This window comes from Squalius cephalus (genome assembly GCF_949319135.1).
Source record: "Squalius cephalus genome assembly, chromosome: 23".
Lineage (NCBI taxonomy): Eukaryota > Metazoa > Chordata > Actinopteri > Cypriniformes > Leuciscidae > Squalius > Squalius cephalus.
Genome location: NC_137144.1, coordinates 20788900 through 20808335, shown reverse-complemented (window position 1 = coordinate 20808335; position 19436 = coordinate 20788900). Strand labels below are relative to the sequence as shown.

Sequence of the window (19436 nt, the reverse complement as noted above, 5' to 3'; positions counted from 1 at the left end):
TGAACATCAATATTTTAGGTTAAAAGTGTGTGTGTGTTGGTATGAATGTATATTATCACTTGGTGGCTCTCTTATTTTTTCTTTTTATTCCACAGTCAGTGCTAATGGTCTGTTTGTAAATGATAACTCTTTGGTTGCATTCCATCTCTTGGTGTTCTGGGTTCATCAGCCTGTGAATTTTTAAAGTCTGTCCCTGTGCTGCTGAAGCATGTGTAATACGATCAAGTTCACTTCGATTCGAGTCTGAATGCATTTTCTGGGCCAGTGCATTGAAACCACTGCCTTGTCTCTTGCTTAGCTATAGAGATGGTTGAATTTCATTGGTGGGCATAATTAAATATGTTCCATCTGCAAAACCACCAAGGGAGTATCCTCCATTAGATGCCTAAACCTAATCTGAGACCAAAGGTTCTTTGTAAAGAAATGTGCTGATCTTTACTGTGTTAACAAGCAAGACTGGCAGAGTTTTGACGGCATATGCTGTGGTCATTAGGAGTCAGATCATGAAATCGTAGTACTAATAAAGCCACAGATTTACTGCAGTGCTTACAGCAGCTTTTGCTGGGGTAAAAAAAGATTTAGGACTTGAAAGGCACCCATGTAAGACATATCTAATTTTACATGATGAATAAGTGCCATTTTAAACCAGACAGGGACAGCCAGCTGCCAAAAGGAGGATTATATATATTTAATAATATTTGTATTTTTTAGCAATGAATATAAGCATCTGTCTGTCTGTGAACAGAACACCATTCAGAACTGGTAATAAATCTCAATTTTTGTAATGTGTCTTTTGAAAGATGGCTCATCATCGTGGGCATTACATTTCATGTGGGGTCCACTTGATGGATGACCCTGATGAGAAGATGGTAATGTCCCTCATCATTTTAAACTTTATGCACCAAAGATATGCAGCTGGCCACTAAGAGGGTCACAGGAGAGCCCTTGGGTTATCCCACCATGATGACAAATGCCCCCTAAAATAGCAAGACTGTAATCCTACTGATATTAGAAGATCACCGTAAACTTTCCAGCAGTGCTGGGTTTTATGTAAATTGCACTGTCCATTTGCACTGGTTGTCAAACAGTAAAATCTGCCCACATGACGTACTAGTGGTGCTGTGAATTTCAAATGAAATGTTCTTGCTGTGGAACAGTTTGTAAAGAGGCTTATGAGACAGAGGTTGACTGCACTGACTTGTCTTTACACCTGATTTGATTGAAGGCCATTTCATTTCTTTCTAGGCAGTTTCTCCTCTCCTCGCAAAAAACGCAAGTTGAACATGGAAGACACGCGTGAAGTCAAGCCTGGACCTGAAGCCTCTGCACAGGCCACCCAACCATGGACGTTTTCCAAATCATCTTTGGTTAGAAAGCTGAGACAACACTTAACCAGTAGTAAGTATAGTATATTCATTTTTTTTTTTTTTTTTGTCATTTATGCAATATAAGTGAATATGCATTTAATACATTTATTTATGCTTTTTTTTATTAAATGCATTTTAAAAATATGCAATAATATAGATAAAGTTGCATTGATTTAGCAAACCAGACACTATGTTTTTACACTGAAAAGTATAGTAATCAGATTAATGTTGTTAGGTTGATTATTTTGCATTAAAAGTATTTTTTACATTACCATATTTTTTGATAACTTGTTTATTTTTTTACAGTTTAGGGTTCTGTGTGATCACAAAATCATTCATACAAGAATCTTTTCAATAAGGTATTTATTTGACTGGACGGTCTTTTGAAATCAGATATTTGTACAGATATAAAGGATGTTTTCTCTAAAAAAAATCCAGTTTGCAGTGCACAAATATGAGCCTAACTGTGTGAAAGAAGCTTCACAGTGTCTGCTGTCTTTGTTGCTGTCGTCTGCGTGACAGTTCATTTGGGCGAGAGGTGCTAATGGCGTTGCGTCTCCCTCAGCTGATGATGATGAAGCAAACGAAGCGTCAGATGAACCCGTTGTGGTTTTGAAGCCCTATATTTAGACATTTACGCTATCCGTGAAACGGAATAATGTGCCGAGGACACACTGTGATCTGGCACCAGATGATAATTTCTTAATAAATTTGGAAAAGTTCTTAGTGGTTCTGGGCAGATATAAGGTGTTTTGTCATGTGGGAACATAAATAGATGGTTAAAAGTACATCTAAACAACATCCCCATATGTGCTTGTCAAATTTCAAAACCATAGGCTTGAGGAGCTGGTCTTCCTTCAGCTTCCACTATTCTGGGAAGGTTTTCCACTACTAGATGATGGAACATGACTCCGGGGATTCTTTCCCATTTAGACTCACGAGCCTCAGTGAGGTCAGGGATGGATTTTGGGCAAATGGGGTCTGGATCACAGCTGCTGTTCCAATTCATCCCAAAAAGGTGTTTAGTGGGATTCAGGTCTGGGCTTTGTGCGGGTCAGTCAAGTTCTTCCAAACCAGATGCAGTAAATCATGCCATGTGGCCATTAACCGACATCAGAGAACCATGAACACAAAAGTATTGTTAAATTATTGAAATATTAGCTTAAAATATGAAGGTATTATAGTTTCGGAATCTCCGGCCTAAATAGTTAAATAGCTCTAAAACCATTTAATAAGCATGTGACTAAAAATGGTGTTTGTTGCTCTCATCCAAGTACATTAGTTATAATACTGTGACATGAGTGGACCCTTTTTACATTATGGGTTCTCAAAAGTGGAATTTTGTAGTTGGGTAAACGTCTAATGTGAACAAATATATATTCCCACTTGCTCCAGCGTCAAAAGAAAAAAACATTCATGATAGTGTTTCCATGACTTTCCAAAAGAGGAAAAATAAATATTGAGAGATTATGGTATACGTATTACGCTTGTAACAGAACAGAACGTATAGTCATTTACTCACCTTCATGTTGTTTCAAAACAGCATTACTTTTTTTATTTCTTCCGCAGTCCACAGAAAGAGATGGTAGGCAGGATGTTCATGCTGCTTATAATGAAAGTGGATGGTGACCAAAGTTGTTAAGCTAAAAAAAAAATCAAAGAAGTGCCGTAACAAGCCAAACTTTTAGTCTTCAACTCACACTATCATATGACTTCAGAAGATTACAGTAATATGTCTATGGTCCTTTTTGTCATTTTTACATCTTAACAGCTCACAGTCACAGAGCATCCAATGCAGAATGTCTGGAAGACATTGTCCATGTAAACCTGCGGTTTTGTTGTGGTTGTGAAGTTTATAACTGTTTGCTTTTGAGACGTTTTGTTGGTTTAAGAATCCAGAAAAACACTTGTTTAATTGTTATTCTGTGCAGCTTTCCAATATTTCCTCTGCTCTGATCATGCTGGTTTACGGCTAGAGAGTAATTACTGACGGTCAGCCATGAAAGCAGAAGGTTTTGCAATAGCGAACCATGCCTGCGAGATTTTCACATCACATAAGATGTGAAACTGAAATGCAGAAATTCATTTTGCTCTCGTAACATCTGTTCCCTTTTATCTTTCATCATCCGGTAAGGGTAAGATGAGAGTTAATGAGGATGTAATCCGATGAGGATAGTCTTCTTCCTTTAAATCTTAACTGTGTTTGCTGCAGTATAGACCTTTTTATAGATAAATATTTAGAAAAAAGGGGGAGGACTGGTTGTCACACTTTTTAGTTCTGAATTTCTTTTTTTTCTTCTTTTTTGTCGATGTCTGCAACAACACATACTTTAAAATTTGGTTGAAAAAACAAACAAACAAATAATCACACCATTATTTAAATGAATTTATTATACATTGAAAATAATGCCCAATAGTGGGCCGTATCGCAAAATTGGGCTATTGACTCCTGGCTTGTGAAGCAGCTTGATGGAATTTATGAGCTTTCTTTTCTTTTTAAAAAAAATTTGAACAATGTACAAGCTCTCTTACAGTGTTTTATGTGAGGCAGCATGTGCGTCTTTTCTTATCATTTCCCCGGAGTCGCAGTTCAAGTGAAGCAACTTTATTAACGTAAATTAAACTCTGTTTGAACTCAGTGGCTGTAAATCCGAGACCCGGTCTTCCCATTCCCTACGAGTGTCTCATAACTCAATGTGTCCCGTCTGCATATCTCCTCTGATTACTGCTGAAGTTAATTGCCCTGCTTATACTGGCCAGTGAGTTCATAAAGTCTTAAATGAACTGGGTTGAAATACTACAGACTGCTAAATACAGCAGTGTATTAATCTATAATGCATGTAAATAGTGTTTACATGTTAATGCCATTTCCTGTCAGACTAGTCAAGAGTGTGTAATATTAGCTGTCATGACCATGTCAAGAGCTGTCATGACATTCTTCTCCTGTAGTTTATGAGGTTGTGAGGTACAGTGTGACCACAAGAGGGAGATAACAAGCCATGCATTGTTGAAAAAAACCCCACATGGTATAAATCAATGTGGCTCTCAGCTGGTTTATATATATATATGCATATGTATATATATATATATATATATATATATATATATATATATATATATATATATGAAGAGTTCAGATGCAAAAGCCTCTAAGTGCCATCTGAAATTTTCTTCTAGAATGATCATTTTTATGAAGCTCGTATATTTAAGTTCAGTAATTTCACTTAAATGGCAATGAAAATGACCTATTAATTGCCATTTAAGTGAAATTACTGAACTTAAACGAGCTTGATAAAAATGATCATTCTAGAAGAAAATTTCAGATGGCACTTAGAGGCTTTTGCATCTGAACTCTTCATATATATGTACAGTACAGGCCAAAAGTTTGGACACATTACTATTTGTAATGTTTTTGAAAGAAGTTTCTTCTGCTCATCAAGCCTGCATTTATTTGATCAAAATACAGAAAAAAAATGTAATATTGTGATATATTATTACAATTTAAAATAATTGGTTTTCAATTTATTATACTTTAAATTATCATTTATTTCGGTGATGCAAAGCTGAATTTTCAGGATCATTACTCCAGTCTTCAGTGTCACATGTGAGATCCAGTCAATCACATGATCCTTTAGAAATCATTCTAATGTTCTGCTTTATTATGAGTGTTGGAAACAGTTCTGCTGCCTAATATATTTGATGAATAAAAGGTTAAAAAGAACTGCATTTATTCTAAATAAAAATATTTTTTTTAATATAAATCTTCTTTATTATCACTTTTTAGCAATTTAACACATCCTTGCTGAATAAAATTATTGATTTATTTAAAAGAAAATAAAGAAAAAAATGACTGACCCCAAATTACTGACCAGTAGTGTATATTGTTGTTATAAAAGATTTCTATCTTGAAAACATTTGCTTCTTTTTTTTTCTTTTCTTTTTTCTTTTTCTTTTTTTTTATTCATCAAAGTATCCTAAAAAAGTATCACAGGTTATGAAAAAATATTAAGCAGCAGAACTGTTTCCAACTTTGATAATGAATCATCATATTAGAATGATTTCTAAAGGATCATTTGATAGACTGGAGTAATGATCCTGAAAATTCAGCTTTGCATCACCGAAATAAATGATAATTTAAAGTATAATAAATTGAAAACCAATTATTTTAAATTGTAATAATATATCACAATATTACATTTTTTTCTGTATTTTTGATCAAATAAATGCAGGCTTGATGAGCAGAAGAAACTTCTTTCAAAAACATTAAAAATAGTAATGTGTCCAAACTTTTGGCCTGTACTGTATATATACTTCATTTTCTTCATTTTCATGACTTCATTTTCCAGCAGGATTTGCACCTGCCCACACTGCCAAAAGAACCAAAACCTGGTTCGATGACCATGGTATCACTGTGTAATTACTGTGTGATTTCATGTAATATTCAAATTTTTTGAAATCCTGTTTTCGTGGGTTTTATGAGCTGGAAGCCCAAATTATGTACAAATAAACAACTAAATACTTGAAATCGTTTAAGTTGTGGGCCCTGAATCTATAATCTATGGAAGTTTAACGTTTTGAATGGAATTATGGAAATAAATAAACTTTTCCATGATATTCAAATTTTTTGGAAAGGGTCTGTATACACACACACACACACACACACACACACACACACACACACACACACACACACACACACACACACACACACACACACACACACATTTTACCCCTTAAAACTCATCTTTGATCACCAAAATGACATATTTAAATGTTTTTTCCTTAAAAAAAAATCTTCATGCCTTAAAATAGCTTGAATGTAACTCTACACCCTTGCCTCATTTAGTATATGCAGTTCTATGAATATGCAAATGAGCCCCGCCTCCTCTCACTCGCACCAGCTCAGAGATCCACTCGTTGACGATCACACGTTGATCTGATTGGTTACAAGGTAGTTTGTGACATCAGAAACACCAGCGATTTAAACCCGCATTTTTGAGACTGTCTTTAGTTCACTGCAGTTTTAAGGAGAAAATACTCAGCAATGGTGTTGACTTATGCATTTGCACATGTTTAAAGCATATTAAAAACACCACATAGACATAATACATTAAAACCTTGATTTTCACCACAGGGGGACTTTAAGAGTCTCTGACTAGATTATTATTGCAGTGATTTTTTTGTGTTTTTTTGTTTAGCAACAGTTGAGCCTGATGAATCTTGACATTGCCATCCTGGAATATGGCCATGATGTGTCTTCCTACATGGTTGTTTAAGAAATGAAAAGCTACACACATCAATTAGAGTTAGAAGAACTGTTGCCAAACATATAACATGCTAAAAACGTAATAATCACTGCAATAATGACCCAATCATAGACTCATTGGCATTTGCCTATTTAAATCCAAACAACAATTTTTTTTAACCATTTAACCATTTATAACCATTTTAGGTTATACTATTCTTTTTTTTTATAATTTTTATAATTTTATATTATTTGACTTGCGTGAATAGCTGGGCTTCACATGCAGATGTTGCGTTACTGAAAAGTATGGATTTGCTTTGCATGCAGCTGATGATGTTACATTCTGAGCACATGCACAAGTCATAAATCTGTAAATTTGTTAGCGTACTGCTCATACAGGTGAAAATAAATTTGATATGGGTTGATTTGAATATTTAATTTAATATTTAATGAATATTTTGTGTAGAATGTGCCCCTCCCCCAAACAGATATTTATGTTCCTGCAGCTGCAGTAAATGACTGAGGAGATTTCAGAAAGACCCTTGGCTTCCCCCCTCCCTTTCTTTCTCTCTCTCTCTCTCTGTACATGTTTACGTTTTTATTGTGAGGTTGCTGGTGCAGGATTTGAGTAGGTGGGGATAAGGATATTAGAGTGGGGTGGGAGAGCTGGCAGCCGATCCTGAGGTCAGATTTCACTGCCCTCTCTCTGCATGTTTTATGGAAAGTGCTATTTCAGACATCCCCAGCATGCGAGTGCCAGTGCTTGGTCGATTGCTCATGTTACAGCCTGCACTTTGAGTGACAGTCAGGCTTTCTGGCTCACAAAAGAGCCCAGTGGAAAATCCTGAGCCTGGCCATGGTGGGATACTTCCACAGCGCAGGTCCTGTTGCGTTGGGAACAAAATATAAGATGCACATCCCATTCAGGTTGCAGGACAGGTGGGAAAAGAGTTTTGTGTCCACTGTGGCCCTGATGAAAGGGGGAAATACGGAATTGGCAGTGAACGCCTTCTGATGCCCTCTGATCACGTCTCTCTCCAAAAATACCATTAATGACAAGAAAAGATGCTTAACGTGGTATTTTTAAGTTAGTGGACCATGAGGGAATGAGTCATCCTCTTTAATTTGATGTTGAGATTTGCAGATGGCGATTAAACTCATGATCAGCAGTGTATTAAGCATCACTGGCTGCTCTGAAGTAAACATTTTGACAGATTTTTCTGATAATTTCAATAGAGAAAGTTGTAAAATTGAACTTGGGCCCTCTATTTTTTTCCCTATCCATAGCTGTCTCTTTTATTTAAATAAAAATTATAGCAAGATATTCACAACAGAGACCCATGCATTGAAGCCCTTTTCTGTCTTATTGTTTAAAATAAAGTCACAATAATGTTAATTATACCATTAGAAAAGTCACAATTGTCTTGCAGATTGTAGATTATAATCAAACAATTGTGACTACAAGATAATTGAATCTTTTTAATGATCATAAATAATTTTGACTGAAAAATGTTGTGAATTTACACTGTAATTGTCGCATATTTGTCGCATTTCTATTTCTATTTATTTGCTCTGAGGTGTAAAAAGGCTTTTAAACCCATAGCTTCACACAGAATCATAAGCAAAGGACCTTAGTTTCCTCTGAGATAAAAAAACTGAGATGTCTCTCATTTGATTTGTTGTGATTACTGCCATATTGCTCGCTCACTTTATCAGATGAAAATAAACAATCAGACACTCTTAAAACCTGAGAGAAATTTAATCTATTAACTGGTGGGAGCCAGCAACTGGAGATGTCTGTCTACGTGCATTTCATACCAAGGTTATCTTTTGCTAAGCGCACTAGATGACAAGTATGTCTGCTTAAGGGTCTCAGTATCCACATTTGCGTAATTCCCCTGTAAGAAGGTCTAAGCGTGGAATGAAAATTGGCCTCAGATGTGAAATTAAAGCATTGTTGTCATCACTTGATCAAGCCCACCCCCTTCAAAAGCATTAGAATTAAATTCATGAACTGTGAACATTAAAACAGCCTGTTTTACGAACTGTAAGGGTATTCTTTGCATGTCTTCATACAGTATAGCATTTCTCCAGTGGCAGATTAGTTTGCAAACTGATGTTTTTTGTTCAATTTAAGTCTTGTGAGAGTTAAAACAAATAAGTTAATGACTGATTGTTCAAATGATCATGTGTAGTTAATGGTGCACATTGAGTTTTGCAAGTAGTGTTTTATTAAAATGAATCTGATACAACATTTTTGCTTTTAAAATGTTCAGCTTGGGTTCAGGGTGGACTGCAATAATTTATTTTGGCTTCATCGTTTAGAGTGTGTCCTTGGTGAGACTTTCAAGGATTACATCCAGCCCACACAGTTCATCAATAATTTCCTGACGCCAGCTGTGTACTTGATTTTCTCATTCACTTATTGATTTCAAGAAGCAAATGCTTGCATGTGCTCTCTTTTCCTCACTGAACCACAGAAATTCTAACAATGTTTTTGCTACTGATTCTCTTTATCATGCCAAAATTGTAAACCAAAACAAGTGACGTTGAGGAGCTTGTTTGTGGAGTGTTTTACAAAAGGAATGGAGGAGTCATGAGGAAAGATGTTTATTTTTGCTTTTAACTTGGGAATGGTTCACATCGAGATTTCAAGATGGATTGTTAACTGACAGCTTTGAGTGGTTAACTCTTCCCATTATCCTCAGGTCTGCTCTTATTTATTTATGGGCCTCTTGAGGAGCTTGGCATAGAAGTCTGTCATAGGTGCCCTGCATCACTCGGGTTGATAACTTATTTAACATTTTTGTGCTCAAAATGGTATAAGAACAAGCAAAGTGCTGTTCCATGTGTAAGAAGAGTGATGCCACAGGGAAGGTGAGGGAGAAATAGGAGGAGTGTTTTCTGTTGTTTTAGAGATGAAGCTCCCTGTGAGGGACTTGATGGGGTCTGTTGAAAGGTATCCCCAGAAAATATGATTACGCTCTGCCTGCTTTGGCTGGGATTAAACTGCTCCCAGCTGGCTACTGGACTTGTGGTTTCATAAGCCCCTTGAACCTCCAGTTTGTTCTCGAGCAAGCTTGTGTACCTTGAGCTCTCTATACAGTATATATTTTGCCCCTCTCAAAGATAAACAATAGCTACAAAAAAACGCCTCAGGTCCCACGCTTGTACCATTGAAGCTGGATGCCTGTCAAGACCATCTTCTGCTCCCTTTGGTAGGTATTGAAGCGGTAGAAACACAACCATAGATTATGCATGTCTCATTTGCACTGGTACAAGAGCTTCAACATTCTGCACTTATGAATGTTACGTCTATCTATCTGTCCATCCGTCCTTCCTTAAATAATTTCATTGACTTTCCATTCATTGTAATTCTTCCTGCATTCACATTTAAGTTGCATTTCTGGATATTGTTTGCTGCCTCAATTCAAATTCAAAAGGCATTCTCAATTAAATTCTAAATGGTGCACAACCTTGCTAGGCAGTTAGCAGCTTAAGAAGCCTATTGGGGACACCAAAACTTTGCTCATAAACCTTGCCAACCATTCTGTATTTTTCATGTCATGCTGTTTGACAAATTACTGTAGGTCTTGCAGCTTAGGTTACTAAAAGGGATTGAGCCCAAAATGAAAGTTTTCGTACTCACCCTCATGTTGTCCCAAATGAATGTCTTTCTTCTATTAACACAAAGAACATATTTTGAAAGTCAATGAGGTCTAAACAACAACCCTAATGGATTTATTGTATGGACATTTTTCAAAATATCATCTTTTGTGTATCCCTTAATGCCATGCAAGTATGCTGGTGTTTTCAAGGTAACTAAGCTGAAAGTGGATTCCCACAAATCGTGAAACTCAACTGAAATCCACATTTCACCTGAGCAAAATGTAAGGACTTCAAGTAAGAGGCTTGGAAAACAAGAATTAGAGACCAGAAGAGATTTGGGCCTCTGACAAGCTCTGCAGCAAGCAGGAGTCACTCTCCTGATGTAAAGTGTTAATTAAAAGGTTGGGAGACGGCCAAGCAGTCGTAAATTTGTAGTTGTAGGCATCCGTCTTTACAAGATATGCTTCTCTGAGCTTCCCATGCATGCCTAGCTGTGGCGTTTTGTGCACTTTCCGTCTTGGCAGGCTAATGTTCTTGCACCAAGTGAAGTTCCTGTGATTGTTGCAACTAAACATCACTGTCTGAACTTGGCAACCAAGTTGACGCCAATGGTGGTTTTAGATGGTGATGTACAACTGTTTTGTTCTGATGCAGTTTATCAGAGCTTGAGGGGAGAAGAATAAGTAACCTTAAATGTGGACAACATGGATAGGGTAAGGATGCACATATGTGCTGCAGTGATACTTGTTAGCGTTTGTGTCATGCCGATCAAAGGGAGCCCGTTGCATGCTTGCATAAATAGGGTTTATTTTCACTCATGCATTCCTGGCATAACATGCTATTCATATTGTGTGGTGTGGACATACAAATCAAGAGGCAGTTTGGACATCCTCCATTGGCAGCTTCTGAGTCTACCGCCCATGCAACCACACAGACACACACAATTATAAACGCTGCCATATATAAGCTGTCTGAAGAAGCTGCATAAAACCACAACACAAACCCCCCACAGAAAGCCACCACACCACCCTAGACAACTTGTGCACCCTGGACTGATTTACATCCCATTGGCCCCTACATTTGCCCCTGTTACTTTTTGTCAGGCTGGAATCCAGCTGGGGAGTTTACCCAAAGGGGAGGGGGGCTTTTAAAAAAACGGCCAGGTGCGACCCTTAAATTCAGGACTCAGTGAGTGGGCTAGAGGCAGTGGTAGTAGGTAGAAGCAGACAGGAATCTATATTGGACATACTTGCACATTGTGTTATTCTTTGTCAGTTATACTTTTGTACTTGGTTCTGACTCTATTGACCATCCCAAGATGTACAGCTACAGTAAGCCGGGTCACTTCACCTGGACGGCGACGTTGAAACAGTGTGGAAGCCTCAGTAATGGGGGTAAGCGAGAAGATGAATCTCTGCAATGCTCTGAATGCACATCAAGTCCTGCAGTTGGGAAGAGCATGCTGTGTGTAAAGAAAGCTCACACTGGAGCTTGCACAAGCAAATGACTTGTTTTCCTTGCACGCAGTGGTCTTTTGCTGCCTTTCACAGCTTTTGACCAGGTTGCATGAGCTTGATGTACCTTTTGTTTTAAGTCTTGATAGAGCGATCAATGAAACTATGATTTGTTGCAGAGGATCGCAGGGTACATTTACAAAATGCACCAGTCAACCTTGAAATTCATGCTTGATTATCGAGATACTCAGCCCGATTGACGTAGTCGTACTGTTGTTGACACTCAAACATTTGCATGTGTGCTTAGGCACTGCCTTGTGAGTCAGTGGGTTGGGCGGAGCTCTTGTCTCTGCCATCTTGATCTTGGCTCTTCTCATTGATTCTGGGCAACCACATGGAATGTCTCAAGTCCCACCTGCTCTTTTCTTTTAACCAAGCTCAAGACGAGAGATGAGTTATTTCCATCGACATTATTTTTATCTTGCAGCCTCAACCGTGAACTCAGCAGTTTTCAATATTTGTCCTCCTTGCCCCCACCATCTTGTTTTTCACGATCCATAAGTGTGCCTCTCAAACGTCGGGATATTTATCCTATGGTATTATGTAACTAAACGAGGAGGACCACTGCTGAGTGACAGTCACTACCCACATTGTGCCAGGAGAATGCCATTGAGAGAGAATGAAAGCATTAAAGCTCTTCTGGCTTTAGGAAGTCCATGTCCCACAGGTGTAGGTTATAATTTATAGACTCTTGTCTGTCTGGATTAGAGAGGGATTCAGTGGTATTGTCTGTAATGAAGTCACCTTGCCGCTTATGGGGATGTGATATCTGCAACCTTTGACGCTATTTCTTAGTTATAGAACTGAATGTTAGCATGCGTTTGTGTAAATGTGTGGCACTCTAGTTTACACTTTTCAACAATATTGGTAAAAAAAGATATGACCCCCTCTGTGTAATTTTAGCTGTGGCTGTATCCACCGAGGCATTTAAATATTTGTTCATTCTGCCGTGCCATTAGAGGCTTTAGGGAGATTAAGCCAAAAACCCAGCGGGCAGTGCTGATGTGTCAGTTACTCTGAACACTGCTAGGGGACTTCAGGGTCAAACTGTTTTTTATTAATAGTACGTTATACACATTGTTTTTGTGCAGAATGTTTTCTGATAGTGGTTGGCTAGACCCTAGATAATGGTGGTCTGACTTTTGCCCCTTAAAGACATTATAATTCTCTATTGTACAAAAAGTAATGCGATAATCATCTCTAATTGAGTTTATTTTTGATATAGCGGATTATCGTTGTGCTAATGCCTCTTTTCAAGTGGACACGATTAACCCAGCGACTCTGCTGGTTGTTGCTGTTATTTTCTTTCTCAATGCATGGGTTTCTAGTTTCCCACTGAAGTTCAAGGATAAGTCATGCCATTTCTACCTACCCTTCATGGTGCTTGTTTTAATCAGCAGCTGTTGCCCTAATGGAGACGGCTTGGATTTGTTGGCTCCCAAAGGCATAGGGGATTCCATTTAACATTGCTCTTTTTAATCATTGCTATTTTTTTTAGAAGACCTAACAAAATAACGGATTAGAACAAGAATGCAACACCATTGTATTGGCTCTGATGCCATTTAAAATATCAGCTAAATGCTAATGAAATATTGTGGAGTAAGTTGATTAGCGTGCGAGTTAAACCCAAAGACGGCGTACATCTTAAAAGGTTTACCCATAGAGGAGGAAGCCAAAAGGAACTGTTGGCAGTTCAACTTCTGACCAAGCATCTGACCCCATCATGAACATTTATCATTGTAGCCTGAGCCGGGAGTGTTACCTTTCAGCTAATAATTCTTCTAATGATTAGCCAAATCACTTTTCCCATTTTTTTTTTTTTTTTTTGGGTAGAACTTTAAGTGACTCTTAGTAACCAGCTCATTGGCATCTAAGGTATCTGTATTTCCCACTGTGCTACGTAGGAATCATTACTAAGGACTGAGTGAAGCTTTTATAGAATGAACATGGCAGTGGTATGGCACTAGCTATGTTGTGCACGGAGGACTTTTAAAAGCTTCTAAAAATGACTTGGCAGAGCATAGCATGTGATTAAGACCACTAATGACACTAGCATTCTTTCATTAATATAGAGAAGTGGTTCTCAAACTGATTACTAATGGTCAGAAAAGGATTCTAAATGATTCACAAGACTATATATATATTAAGTTTAATATATATATATATATGCTTTAGAGGGGTGTTAGGTGGTCTGTAATTAGTCCTGTTATTTTACTAAATCTCGTGATAATTATTGTATGAAACATTAATTTGACAACTGCTCTATTTCAGCCTTTGTTTAAATGCTCCGAGGTAAAATCCAAGCTGTCAAAGTATGAAAGTCGTGTTTTAGATTTATTTATTCCCAAGCATGTTATATCAGATGTGACAGTTGCTAAGCAATGAAACGTTGCCCAGGGAACAGTCAATTTGGTAGAATGAGACACTGGAAAATCTTCTTTTTTTCCTCCTCATTTCGTAATTGCTGGATTTGATCCAAGAAATGCTGTTGTGCTTTGAACTGAGGAAGAAATGAATCATCAGATCTTGCAGAGCTTTTTGAAAATAGATCATTTGCCCAGAGGTAAACTTTTGGTTGTAAAACACAATTTCAGCTAACAATAGTAATCTGTTTCTTAAACATTTAGTTTACAATTTAAGCCCAACAGGAGTGAGTTTGTATTTATTCAGGGGATATATTATTCCTCAAAGCCTTACAGACCTCATTAATCCAAAATTTAGAGTGTTTTGTGTTCATGTATGTTAGCTTTGAGGTTGTCTATATGCTAATGTCTTCCTAAAAGCTTTAGTATGTACACATTTAAAATCTACAGGCTCTCTTCTCTAGAAAATGGACCATTGATGATTCATCATGTTTCTAAGGGTGCGTTTACACAACAATTTTCCTTTGTGTTCTTCACGTACAGATGACAACATTTTTAAAATGATCGCTAAAAACAACTAAAAACGCTGTATTATGCTGCCAGACCACATTGTTGTCGATGTAATTTTATGATGAAACACTGCACGCCTATAGACTAAACACGTAATACGGATGTGCATCACGTCACCTTTTGCACTAATTCACCTTTTGTGTTTTACACAGAGACGATAACGATATAGTTTTCAAGAACTTGCAATTTGAAACCCATTTTCAAAAGTTTGCATTTTCAGGCCCCCAAAATGGCGTTGTTGTGTAAATGAATGGGCAAAACGCATTAAAAGTTTTCCATTTTTAGGTTGAAAACAGTCTTGTGTAAATTCCCCCAAAATGCTCCCTACAATAAAATTGTATGTAATGCTTCTGACCAGGGGGCAGGGTTTAGCTGATTCACCCCTGCTTGTCTACCTGGTTAGCTTTAGTCCCATTGGTAGAATGAAACCACCCTATTTTGGGGAAAACTTGTTTTTTTTCTCTCCATTAGCAACAATTCAAAAGTAGCTTTGTACTCTAATTTTAAGCAGCATATGAATTGGTGGAAATGTATGTCCTCCTTGCTTGCAGGAACATAAACTAAAGGGGCAACTGGCTGTAAAAAAGGACAATATGTGTAATTTGTTCTGCCCCAACCTCCTGTTTGAATAGGAAATATGTCAGAACAGGATAGATGATTTCACTGAATGTTCAACTAGTTCTTACCTCTTACTCTCCTCTAAATGAGAGCAAAACCTTATTTTACTCTGAATTACAATCCAAATGTCACTTAATAGCAGTCAATGGCATAATTATGTCTACATAATGCAGCTGCTATTTAATAGGAGATGAGTGTAATTCTTATGTGAAGGGCCAGCTCATATCAGCTGTTAATGTGAAGAGTTTAAAATGCTATATAATTATAGTTTTCACTACATATCTGACTTGTTCACTATTACACAGACCTTGTAATCAAGCCTTAGACACTGCTACTGATAATTTTCCTCAGTTTTTTTATTTTATTTTTTATTATGACCGCCGCTAGCATAGCTAGCGAAAGCGGTCATATAGGGATTTTTTTTTTTTTTTTTCGTCATCTACTGAATTTTTCGTCAACGATACCAGGGACACCGAAACACCGGGGAACATGAAATTTGGTGGGCATGTAGCCCCACTAGACTTTTACGGAAAAATTTCGTTTGGTCCCCGGGGGCCACTCCCCCCCCCGCGCTGGGCCCCCCAAACCCAAAAAATGCAGTTTTTCCTAAATAACTACCTGAACCGTGGCACCGAGGATGAAGACATTTTTATGGTATGTTGGTCTTAAGGGCCCACATCAACCTAGCCCATAATCACTTATTTGTGATTTGCGCCCCTCCCATAAAAAATGAAAATGCAATATTATTCTGCTTTAATCGCCCCTATCTTCAGTTGAGATGTTCAGAACTGCACCATATTTCATGTGTATGATTAACTTGACATACTCTGGGGGTATGCAAAGTTTCGTAGAATTTCATCCATGGGGGGGGGGGGGGGGGGGGGGGTATAAAATAAATTCATTTATGTGCACATTTAGTGACTGTACACTCATCGGCCTGTAGATGGTGCTGTTGAGCGAAGGGTTGCTGGTTTAGGATGATACTGTCACACACACACACATGCAGGAATACAAACAAACGCAAGCATGCACACACACTGACATCCACACGCACAGACACACACACACGCGCACACACATGTACGCACGCATACATACACGCACAGACACACACACACACAGACACACACATACACAAACACACACACATACACACACACACAGACAGACATGCACATACTACTACTTTTTTTAGGTATCAGCCATATACCCGATTTACCAATACCCAATGTGTTATGCTTGGGCAGTATACTAATGAGGTGGGTGGGACATGTTTCATGCCATGTTAGATCACATCCTGAGAGTAGACGCTTTCAGAAAATATATAGTTTATATAGTTGAATCAATTTTCTCTTCATGGTACAGACCAAAATGTATTATGTGTACACTTTCTTCACCTAAATCCATAAAATCCCATTAATTTCAATGGGACATTTACTTAAGTGTTCTACTAGGTACAGTGGGAATGAGTTTAATTTTGTTAACATTGTTTTTTTAAAACTCTGGGACCAGGGCTACAAGATAAAACCACTTTTTTGGGGAAAATTTTTTTTTTATTTCAGTAAAACACAACAAACCCATGCCAAAGTCAGATAACTGACTTTTACCATCAACAGGCACCTCAACCGTTTGGTAGAGGTTTGTAGAAATTGAATGGGAGGGTCCTTTGAAAAAAAAAATCACAGATTTTTCATACTTAGTATGTATAAGTATAAGTATATTTTTTGTGGAAAGCCAGTGCAGGCCTGAGCCATGCGGTACATCTAGTTCTGAATAAAAGACCTAATATATAACCTTTTAGTTGGAAAATTGTGATCTTGGTTTGGAAGAAACCTGAACAAGGCATGGAACAGTCGAATTCAATGGGTATAGTATACTGTAGGCACACTGCATAGAGGCATACATGAGGGTTGAACGTTTTGCAATAAAGTTATATCTGGTATGAGCAGCTGGCCTTTAAAGCAGGTGCGTTTCTGAGCCTTTGACCAAGGTGACCCCTTGAAGGGTCAAAGGTGAAGCATGGCTGCCTGTAACATTCATGACCTGCTGATGATAAAAGGCATGGAACACAAACATTTATATATTCATGTGCAAACTCATATACTGCAACATATTGACATACTGTACATGAGTAACAATTCACAAATGAAAAAAAATGGCAAGAGCTTAGAGCATATTATCTAGGGATGTCAATGAAGTGCATGAATTTAGTGCAGTTTAATTAGAAAAAAATTATACCAAAATTATAACAACTTATTTTTTTCGTTTGTCAAATCAACTTAGATAATTTAATCTTGGAAATCATTGTTTACAGTTCAGGAAATATATTAATACCATACACCCAGTAAACAGAATATTTTCAGAACTTCTAGCAAGATTCTCTCAAAGTTATGAACAAACGTTCTTCCAGTAATGTTAATATGTTTTTTTTTTCAAAGTTATCTATTCTTAAAGTTAATTATATTCTCAAAATGTTAGCGCAAAAACGGTATTTATTCATTGTTCATGGAACTTTTTTTCCTGAAACATTTTAGTTACATTCCCACAATGTTGGCAAAATATAAAATGGAATGTTCCCTTAATGTTCATATAACCAAGAAATATATATATTTTTTATATAATATTGGCTATTTGTCAGATATTAAAGTTAATATGAAAATCATCAGTTAAATATCAGTGGCTTCAATATTTTCAGAGTTAATGCATCTCTACCTAATAAACAAATTAACCTACTGCATGCAGGATTTACATAAACTGTGGATTTATTGTTTGTATTTATAATACAGTAATGCAGAGAAATGTCAATGCACGCACAAGCCCATAACACCTCCCTCCCTCTCCCTCTCTCCCTCTCTCTCTCTCTCTCTCTCTCTCTCTCTCTCTCTCTCTCTCTCTCTCTCTCTCTCTCTCTCTCTCTCCCTCTCTCCCTCTCTCCCTCCCTCTCTCTCTCTCAGTGGCTCATTTGGCCCGCCGCAAAGGTTTATCTCTTTTCCATCTGTCTGCCACAGCTCGGTGACTCCTAATTTATCATTCTGGTGTGAAGTGAATGGCTGGGTTTCTTCCTTGGATATCAGTGCTGAGAATGGAATATCAACTCTTTATGTTATGATTTGTAGTGTAGTAACCAAGTCTATTGCCAAACTATTTTAAGAAACCATATACAGTTACTGACATGCAATATAGGCTTCTACCTTTGATCCGGTGTAGTGCTGGAATTTCACTAAGTTGATTAATGTTATCGATGAGAAAGCTGATTTTCCATAAATCCTCTGTTGATGATTGACGATCGACATGCCTAGTGGGAGTTGCTTTGTGTATGTGCTTGAGTTGCGTGTGCATTTGTCAATATATGAATATGCCAATGTATCTGGATGAACTTGTGTCCTTTAACTTGACTCAACGCCGAAGTTTGGCCTCGGTCTTTGGCACTTGCTGTACTCCCAGCGGCTTAGTACAAGTTACACAGTGTGCCGTGAACTTCATCGTGCCCTTTTCGGCACAGTAGGAGTTGAACTGATAATCCCAACCTATCATTTCAGGTTTGTCTGCATGACAGAGATGTCAACCAGATCCTCCCTATAAGCACTTACTGAGAGAAATGTCCATCTATATTGTGTGCATCAACATCAATGTAACTGCCCATAGATGGCTTTAAATAAGAAGCTTCAAAATCGTCTTTAGCAGATTGGCAGTTTCCATATTTGTTGATGTGTGTTCAATCGAACTCTATAGGACTTTGGCGCAGATTCACAGTATGGCTAAATATACAGATACACTATATGGCCGAGGCCACTGCCCCGCTCGAATGCAGAACGATAGTGCTCCCGGAAGTGCAACACATGTATTGGGTTGGAGAGATCCAGCCTAACGTGGACTATTCCAAACACAATGGACAGTGCTTGTGAGTATACCACAAACACCCACATGCCATAGGAGAGTGAGAACTTGTGTTCAGATGATTCTCATGAAAAAGTTTGTTAGCTGTGCTAAACTCAAGCTAAAGACTTCTCACCACTGTGGGTTTTCTTGTGAATGTGGCATGACGGTGTTCTATCAGAGTGGTGAAGAGCTGGACTGAACAAAGGGAATGACGCATACAACTGCATTTATATGCTGTGGGCAAGTGACCCCGGGCCACGTCTTCATGCTT

At 37.8% G+C, this 19436-nt stretch overlaps 1 protein-coding gene across 2 annotated transcripts in view; it reads left to right on the top strand.

Moving 5' to 3' along the window:
• agbl1 (AGBL carboxypeptidase 1) overlaps positions 1-19436 on the top strand; it is a 201636-nt gene that overhangs the window by 41352 nt on the left and 140848 nt on the right. The window contains exon 2 of one of the 2 annotated variants that reach the window (XM_079859107.1): positions 1246-1398. In XM_079859107.1, the coding sequence (XP_079715233.1) occupies positions 1246-1398 (153 nt within the window). Of the gene's footprint in view, positions 1-1245; positions 1399-11423; positions 11616-19436 lie in introns of those variants that run through there. The other variant, XM_079859108.1, reaches the window with a different exon arrangement.